The sequence below is a fragment of the Berghia stephanieae genome, chromosome 2 (assembly GCF_034508935.2).
Source record: "Berghia stephanieae isolate SIO BIC M18660-M18661 chromosome 2, UCSD_Bste_1.3, whole genome shotgun sequence".
In the NCBI taxonomy this organism is placed as follows: Eukaryota; Metazoa; Mollusca; class Gastropoda; order Nudibranchia; family Aeolidiidae; genus Berghia; species Berghia stephanieae.
In genome coordinates, this window is record NC_088361.1 from 82,143,841 (window position 1) to 82,154,087 (window position 10,247).

General features: G+C 34.8%; 1 protein-coding gene across 1 annotated transcript; it reads right to left on the reverse strand.

Annotated features, from left to right (window-relative positions):
- Positions 1–2,023: 2,023 nt before the first annotated feature.
- LOC144965653 (leucine-rich repeat and fibronectin type III domain-containing protein 1-like protein) lies at positions 2,024–5,150 on the reverse strand. Its single transcript, XM_078901216.1, has one exon. The coding sequence runs from the start codon at positions 4,432–4,434 to the stop codon at positions 2,878–2,880; it is 1,557 nt and encodes a 518-aa protein (XP_078757342.1). The 5' UTR covers positions 4,435–5,150; the 3' UTR covers positions 2,024–2,877.
- Between the last annotated feature and the right edge of the window lie 5,097 nt (positions 5,151–10,247).

A 10,247-nucleotide genomic window follows, 5' to 3' on the forward strand; every position in this document is an offset into this window, starting at 1 on the left:
CTTCAGGAAATGGAACGCCTTGTTTGTATAGCTACTTTCTATTATAACACGCTATATTGTTTATTTCTTTTTCTTTCATTTTAAACCTATTTAATTGCCACACTTTGGAAAAAGGCGTTTTTTTTTTTTAATTGGCCAGAAAACTGGTTCTTCAAATATCGACCGATTTAAATGATCCTCATTTTGGCAAAAACTTTCAAACCTGGAATTTTGCGAACTCCAAAGTTTAAGAGTTTTTGCCACGATGAGGCCAGTTAAATCGATCCGAAAGTGAAGGACGAGTTTTCTGGCCAAATTTTTAAATATGTATTTTTCCAGAGCACTGCAGTTAACTGGTTAATGGGAAATTATTGAGTGTCTTTTTATAAGAAGGCCATGGTTCAAACTGGATTAAATACTCTAATGAATCATTTTCATTTGATCCAATGAATCCTTTATGCACTTGTACTACGGAAATGTGCTTGAACGATGTTCATTAATGATGCTATGCGTTTATCTGACCGCCAGATCGATCGTACCAAGACAAAATTATGTGTAACCTTTAATGGTTGTCTAATTGATAGACTTCAGTGACTACCTACCAATCACCGGCCTGGCGGTCAAAAAACAATTACAAAGAACTGAGTGACGTCAATTGCATAAATAAATTATGTAGAATGAATAGAAAGAATGAAATTAACGTCACTCGTCTCTTTCTAATCATTTTGAGACCACCAGTTACGCCCGCTTGATAAATCATCCCAAAACACACACAACAACAACAAAAAACACGAAAATTTCGGAAAAAAGATCAAGAACAAAATTTGGTGATAGATCGTTTGCTTGTTTCGGCCCCAAGAGTTGGAATGAACTACCACGTGGTCTGAGGGAGTGTAAGTCTTTACCTGCCTTTAACAAGAATCTCAAGACACATCTTTACTGTATTTGCTTTTATTGACACTATGAATCCTTGATTTGGCTATGAATTCATTGCATTTTTTTCCCCACTCAAAATTGATAATTTATATTGTAAAGTGTCCAGAGCTTGTGTTTTACACGAGAATGAGCCCTGTATTATTATTATTATTATTATTATTATTATTATTATTATTATTATTATTATTATTATTATTATTATTATTATTATTATTACTCACTAAATTCCTTTCAATAAAAGGAACAAAATTGACGTCACTCAACTCTTTGTTTTTGTTTTTGGACAGACGTTTTGGTGATTATTATCATCACTAAATTATATCAATCAGACTATAAACGTTCAAGGTTGAACATAATTTTGTGTAGGTACGTTATATCAGGCTGGTGAATGTTGTGGGCATTGTATCTAAATGCATTCCATCAGAATACTAGAAACATTAAATGATACACACATTGTTGTATGTGTCTTGGTATGATTTATCAAGTGGGCGTAACTGGTGAGTATTTTATTGAAACACATAGCGTCATAGAATTTGAACGTTTAAGATTATATAATATTATTATTGTTTTGTGTTGGCAAAGTGGTGAGTATTTCACTTAAACGCACAACACCAAAGGCGATCTACTTTTCTGTGACACCATTTATGCTTTGTGTTTAAAAAGTTATCTCTTCCTTTTCTATTTAGATGTTCTACTTAAGTCTTTTCAAACAACACACCATTAACAATAAAATACGAATGACACCTTGATAAGACTACCGATCAAACACTTGCTTCTATATATATATATATATATATATATATATATATATATATATATATATATATATATATATATATATATATATATATATACCTTTAGTGCACTTCTATGTATATTCTGTGTGATATCACAATTACAACTTTTATCTAAAAATTTATTACTGGGATCAATACTCTCGATTGTCTGATAAAGAAATCACTCGCAAAACACGTTAAGACTTGTATTTATCCCTTGCATCTTATTATCGTCTTGAGATATTTGAAAGGGAGGGGGGGGGGGGTGAGATGTGCCGAAAGTCATTGATTGCTCTTATACCAGGAGGCAGTGTTCGAGCCTGATGTCTGTATTTCTTTTTTTTTTTTTTTTTTTTTTTTGTCACTTGACTACAAGACTTAACCCCTACTGCTCACTTTGATGTGGCGCTGCACTGCGGCCGATGTCTGGTTTATCTCGCGATATTTTCTCGAATAGACCTTTTAAAAAGTCATGGGAAGATGAATAAATGAATTTAATTTTCAATTTGTGTATTTTATTAGCTTTTACCCCTTTGTACTATAAAACAATACTGGCTTTATTATTTTGAACGCCTTGAGGTATCTGGAAAGCACTTGTACGCTAAATATAGCGTAGGTAAATCGAGAACTGTGGACTTAATAAATGGTCTTAACAGGTTTTCAAAGTGGCTTCTTCAATTGAAAAGTTAGGTATCAAGGTGGGAAAAAACAAAACAACAACAGTAACAACAATAAAAAAAAATAAATCAATCATAAAAATTAATAATATCAATAATAATACTAATACTAATAATAATAATAATAATAATAAAAATAATAATAATAATAATAATAATAATAATAATAATAATAATAATAATAATAATAATGATAATGATGATGATGATGATGATGATGATAATGATGAGATAGATGATGATGATGATGATGATGATGATGATGATGATGATGATGATGATGATGATGATGATGATGATGATGATGATAATAATAATAATAATAATAATAATAATAATAATAATAATAATAATAATAATAATAATAATAATAATAATAATAATAATGAATCAGTGAATGGGTGAGTAGAGGTTTTGAAATGGATAACGTTCTAGGTGAAATATTTATGATGAATATGAAATATGAAGATGAAATCACTACACACTTAAATGTCGTGGTCAACGAGAAACTACGTTGGGTACTCGGTGCTATTGTTGTGGTTAATCATTTTAATCCGATTATCGTCTGGTTCATTCATGATAAATACATCCGGAGGTGACCTTTTGTTGTTAATTTCTTCAGGTACGGAGTAGTGATGGTCCTCCTCCCGCATATTGCCAATTTCCCTCTTTTTGTGATAATAATGAAATGCTGTAATACACAGAAGTAACGTTAACACGAAGGTACCGACTACAGCTCCTACAATATCGATTATGGTAAAATGGTGCTCATCATTATCTTTCTTTTCATATCTCATTGTGTTGTCTGATGGAGTCAGTTTGCTACTTTCGGACTTAGCATCTGTCCATTTATAAACTCCCGAATCGTCACCTGCAAAATTGTTATTGTTTTTATTAAATCCGCGTCGACGTGGGTTAGGGGTGGTCTTATCACGAATGACGTTGTTACTGATCGTTGTTTTCGGCGTGACTGGACGCAGATCCGGCCAGGCAATATTCAATGCGAACGTTACATTTCCAGCAGGGTTGCTGGCCACGCATTTGAATGCATCTTTCTTCTCCAGTTTGAGGCTCGTGATAACCAGGATTCCCATGTTCTCTTTGTTTTGTTTGTCTAAATCACTGGGGTAGTAGGTCTCTGTGGTCCCGTCTGGGCTTATCCAATGGAGAGTTGGGGCTGGATCGCCTCGGGCATGGCACGTAAGTTTGCCCATCTTAGCGTCGAAAACAGCGTCCAGGTTTTCAAACGTGGGCAGTTGGCACCGGAAATCAGCTTCGGAAAGCTGTTCGAATGTTTTTCCTTTGAGGTGAGCTGGACTGGCACATTGGGGTTGATCGCCCTCGGCGAACAAGTCGTTTTTGGTGGATTGGAAGTACGAGTAAAGCCACTTGATGTCGCAGTTGCAGTGGAAGGCATTTCCTCCCAGCTGCACATGCGCAAGGCTCATAAAGAAATATTTCCACTTAGGGTTAAAAGATTCGATGTTATTTTTATGAATCCAGATTGTTTTTAACGATCCCTTCAAAGGATTAAATAAATCTACCGGAAGTCTTTCTAAGCCACAATTGTTCAGATATAGCCCTTGGGTTGTAAGGCCAGCAAAAGCCCCAAGAGAAAATTGAACCCCTATGTTATCGTTTAGAAATAAATGTTTTAAAACTAAATTTCTAAATGTAAAATCTGCAATAAATTGAATTTTATTTTTGCTCAAGTCGAGCCATTCTAAATGATTCAAATCAATGAATGTATCGACTGTAATAGTTTCGATACCGCAATTGCTGAGGAATAAATTTTGAAGACCTGTAAGCTTTGTGAAATTTCTCCTCGATATATCCGTGTTCCGGAAGGAGTTTTCGTTGAGGTTGAGCTCAATGGTGTCGGCGGGAATATCCTCTGGGATCCACAGGAAATTTTTACTGGCACATTGGACATTGCCGCTGTGGGGTGCACAAAAACAATCCTTAGGACAGGCGAGCACTGGAAGAAGTTGGTTCCAAAGGATGAAGACGAGGAAAAGCATCAGCCTTCCTTCCTCGTAGGGGAAGTAATGCCAACGATGCTTCATGTTAAAAAATATTGTTGTGCTGCGATAAATCAATGGTTAAAACCAGCAGTATTATTCCTCCAAATTACAAGGAAACATTTTATAACCACAGTCAGCCTGGCATTCACATTACCTCATAATCAATTTTTATATAAGTGATAACCTTCAGAAAAATATATAGGTATAGTATTATCCAAATCGAAGTCACACAGACAGTACGATACTCCGATTAATCAAGAAATAATTGACTGGAACAGTCGTCGCCTATGACAACGCTTTAAATCCATCACCAGAAAGTAAACAAATGCACAAAACACATCTAGATAATATTATTATAATAAAATATGCAGCCTGTGTAATAAAATCCGAATAAGAATATCGCTGATCTGAAATTTATTCGCTTGAAAAAACATCCACTTCAGAAATAGCACAGTAAGGTTGAAACATACCAATCATACGATATATAAAACGCGTTTCACAGGATCTTTTTTATGATATTTTTATCCTTAGGAAATAAACACGGATACAAAGGCAACGAAAGGGGTGCCTGCGAGAAGAGAGGAATAAAATTGTACTGATGTTCCGCTAAACCATCAGCTATGTCGATCGCAAAACGCTAACAACTTCGCCGTGACAGAAAAAGCCACCGTCGCCGCCGCTGCGCTTTGCTGTGCGATATCTCGTCAGTTCTAGCTCTAGCGTTGAGATATCTCATCGCCAAGTCAGGTTTGCACGACTGAATACTGGGCCTTCAATGAATAAGCGCGGGGCGGGCCGCGGGCCGAATCCACCTTCACCGTCCCGTAAGCTGTAGGTTCATAAAATAATGATAATATATCGACCATAAACACGGGAGGCGCATTGGCCTCATGTGAACTTTAGTAAAAAACCGCTACTCACTTCACAACGCTTCACGGTGGGAACCGCTCTTACCTTTGTGCTGCCAATCAAGTTATTTTTTTTGTACCTTAAGTCAGATTGCTTGAATTGTTAAAATCATTATTAGACAGACGATTGTTTTATTATTTTCTACGTAACAAATTTACCCTTATTTTTTTTTCTTCTTCCTTAAAGGAATCGCTTATGGGACAGAATACAAAAATAATTTCTTTTAAAATGTCAAATTAAGTATTTGTCACTCACCAGCTTAGGCATAGCTATAACAATGTTTCACTCACTAGAACAACTTAATATAATGTATTGATTTTAATTAACGGGGATCAAAGGGTTATCATATCTTACAGGTACAGACAGCTCATAAGACAACACAGAAGGCGACAGAAAGTTATCGACTGACAAAAGTGAGGTGACCTGCGTCAAACATTTTGTCGTTCTATTATGTATATTTTAAAGCTGTATGGTACAGAATGTCAAAACAAAACACAAAAAGAAAATAATAAAATAAAACAAAATAGAATAAAATAAAAGAAGAAAATAAACATCAGTTGCGTCAACAATCATAAAGTTAATAAATAAACAAATAAAGCATTTTGCTCTCTCTCTCTCTCTCTCTCTCTCTCTCTCTCTCTCTCTCTCTCTCTCTTGTTACGTTGACCATTTGAATATTAATTATAAATAATACTTAATTGCATTTGCATAGCTCCCATTAAAACAAATAAAAAATTGTCAATATTATCAATATATCAAATTATCAATAATTAAAATGATTATCCCGAAACTTGTATTGTTTAATATTTTATTCTTTTTTTTTTTTGATACTTCTATAGAATTAGGCGAAATACGATAAATTCCCGTGAATGCCCTTAATAGTAATGCTAAAATTCTGTTGATTGAAAGATTACAGTAATGATAAACACGGTAAAGATAGTTAATCTAGAATATTTATTTTTGCAGTCCACAGCATCTAGCAGCTCTGTAGTTTTTACGTTGAGTCAAGTTTTGAAACACTTTTAACATAATATGACATTTCATATAACTGTTTAGCTTTTATTGAGAAGAATTTATAATATTTCTTCAACTGATAAAACACTACAGATTTCACAAAATATCATATGATCATTTTAACTATATAATCACTTGTTATCACCTGGTTCACTAGAGATTGATGAGTCTGTTCCAAAAAAGGACGTTTTCGTTTGTCGAAAATAACCCAAAGAAACTCCAATATAACACGTTTAAAATGTGATTGCATAATTACAAGCAACGAAAGATAAGAATTTTAAAAAATAGAACAAAACAAGACCAAACAAAACAAACAAACAAACAACCCCCACCCCCCCCCCCCCTCCTTGCAAAAAAACAAAACAAAAACAAAACAAACAAAAAAACAAACAAAAAAAAAACAACAAAAAACAAAAAACAAAACAAAAATAAAAGCATTCATAATGCAATACAATAATAAATAAGAAACAAAAACAAAATGCAAAACAAAACAAAAAAAACTGCACAAAACAAAACAAACAAAAAAAAAAAAAATAAACACAAACAACTCTCATCATCGTTTTCCTTCAAAACCACTGCAATTACAATCAACACTACTTCTACCATCACCACCACCACCACCACCACCACCATAATCATCATTGACAGCAATCAATAGTGACTCATACTAAGAGAGTCAAATGGAGAGAAGGACAATAAAGAATACACGAGGGTCATGGCCTGTAAAGATGGAAAAATGGGGTGTAAGGGGGGGGGGGGGGGGGGGGGGGGGGGAATGTTGGGTGTTGAAGCCATTGTCACGTCCATTTTAATATAATCACGGTACCATTGATCAGGCCTATATTATTATCAAATGAACCAGTTGCAGATTGAGCACAACTAACATTTTAATGAACGTTATAAAGAGCCACTTGTTCGTTTTTTCTGTGTACGAAATAAAAAAACATTGAGGTTTTATACAGCTCAATATCCACTAAACGTGTTCAAAGCGCTTTACAAGGGGTCCCTTATTAACAGCAACACAAAACATGTAGAACGAGACAAGATGACTGTTTGGCGATATTACAATTTTTTCCGACATAGAAAACACTGTTAATGGCCATGTATTCATTATACACCTGAGTACGTTGAGAGAATGTGAGTAGAGAGCCTGTTCCAGAGCGGACTCAACTATGCGCCCAGCGAGAGTCGAACCCATGAAATTCCGATCCTAAAGCGTCTCATACAACTAAACTACATAGCCGCAGTATAAAGATAAAAAGGCTTACAAAGTTAAGTGTTCATTTAACGCCTCCGTTATACATTCTGAGTGCGATATATTATGACAATTAAACCAAAAAATAATATCAATAAATAAGAGCCCAACCAGGGGAAATAATCCTCAATGGTTCTCACTCAACTCACGCAATCCTAGAGATTTTTTCTACTTTTCGAAATTGGACAAAATGTATTAAAAAATGAGCATGTACATATATAGTTTTATTCACCTACTATTAACATACAAAAACTAAAAACATTAACTTTTATACTAAGCCTATAATTTGTCCCAGAAAAATGTAATAAATAGGAATGGGGTAAAAGTAACCCGGGTAAACGACGGATATAGTCGGTGGTAGGGTTGAGTGAGTTAATTCAATTGACAATTGTCGTGCCATTGGCTGTCATTGGATGTGATAGACACGTCCATTAGGCATAGCCGGCCATTCACCCGACAAGGTCACAACACATACCCGACTGTGTGAAAACAGACTATACTACTGTCCTCTAAAAAAAAAAAAACAACAACAGAGTTTAAACATTTTGGCCTAAAAACTCATCCTTCAAATATGGACCCATTGAATTGACCCCATCTTGGCAAAAACAAAAAACAAAACAAACTCTCTCAAACCGGCACGACTTCCCAGGTTTAGGAGTTTTTGCCAAGATGAGGGATCGATATCATTTTAAGGACGAATTTTCGGGTCAAAATTTTGAATCCGCGTTTTTTCAGAGACCTGCAGTATAGAGAGGGACTTTTTTTTTTTTTTGTGGACTGCAATTATAACCTGCTGGTACGCGCAGTACGTACGTGGTTAAAATGTCAAAACATTTCCATTTATTATGTTTTATGATGGACGATCGGTCATCATAGCATGGAGAAACTTTGGAAACCAATGTTATCACTGTCTTCACAAGGGTATGAAGTTGGGGTAGTTTAGATGATAAAATATGAATTAATTGAAACAATTATGAAACTTGAGCAAACGTTCTATGTTTGATTGAGATGAATAAATAGAATGTCTCATAGTGACAAAAACAAAACTGTTACAGTTCTGCTTTTTTTTTTTTAACTTTCAATTCCCTTATTTAGTGATAAATGATAATAATATGGTTCATCTTAACATCAGACCACTTTGAGGAGGTGGCTGACATTTTTGTACAGCAAAATTATAACCTGCTGGTACACACAATAGGTACGGCGATTAAACTGTCAAAACATTTCCATTATTTAAGTTTATACGGTGGATGATTGACTATCATGAAAATGAGAATAACATTATTATAATACAGGAATTTAAAACACTGACTATGTTACATTATTTAAAAGCTTGAAAACGGTATTATTTCTGGGTGGTTTGGATGCAAGAAGTGGAATTTATGGACAAATAATGGAGCTCGACGAGGGCTGCCTGAAGCCTGGGCTCGTGAAAATACTAACGAAAGAGTGATAATGGAGAGGCTTCGGATGAGAACAATACAGACAATGGACGTTTCGGGTACAAACCCTTCGTCAGCACAATAATAAGCAAATGCGACCCTTCGCCTCAAAACGGTTTTAAGTCGGGATGGTTAAGATGTTGAAAATTCAATTTATAGCCAGAAATATCACACTTGTGTTGAGTTGTATGTTTTATTGAGGAGAGTGAATATCATATTTTAGGATGCTAATGCCAACACTTTATATTTTTGACCACTTTAAAATTTAATTCGGCTTTTAAGCATATGGTTCGCTCCGACATAATACCGTTTTGAGACGATGGGTCACAAATGAACGTGGAATACAGGTAGAATAAAATGCACTAATTGTCCCCATTCGAAGCCTTTCCAGTATCACTCTATCGTTAGACAAATAATTTGGTCTTTGACTTCATGTCTGATTGGGGAGAATGAATTAAATTTCTCAAAGTTCCAAAAACTAAACTGTTACAGTTCTAGTAATTTTGACATTAAATTCCAGTTATGGTACCCGTTTCATCCTGAATAATACCTTTTTTGAGGTGGTGGGTGACATTTTAGTCCTGTAATTGATCACGCCCTGCTGGTACACACAGTACGTTCGTGTTTAAAAAGTGTTTAACATTTTTTTAAAGAATGTCCTGGCATATCTGATGATTGATTATCATACCGGGGAGAATGAATTTTAAAAAGTGTTGAAAACACTCACTGTCCATGTGTTACCTACGAACGCCTCAAGGAGAATAATACTATGGGTTTATGAGCTTTGAAAACACTGTATATTTTATGTTACCTACGGCCCCAGAATGGTACTTTTTCGGGGGTGAATTAGAAGCTCCACATCGAGTTTATAGTAGGGAATAAAGGTCTAAAAAAAGGAGGGGGTGTGGGGTGAGGGGAATGGGGGCAGACAAAGCAAGATAGGGAAATATAATTTAGAAAATTCTACCCCCAAAATCAGCCTTCCTCCTTTTTAATTCGATTTTTGCAGAAAATGAAGAAACTTGAGTTAAGTTTAAACAATGTTTTTTAGAGCGAAGGAATAATATGAAACTGTTCCAAACTACAAAACTAAGTTATTTGGAACAAATAAGGAAAAAATAGCTGTAAGCGGTTTCTCTTGGTTAAATAATGAAAAAATGAACCATCAGCTGACAATATAGCATCAGAATTATTTATAGTGGTTTTATAGCTTTTTAAAGTGTCGAAAAAGAGTA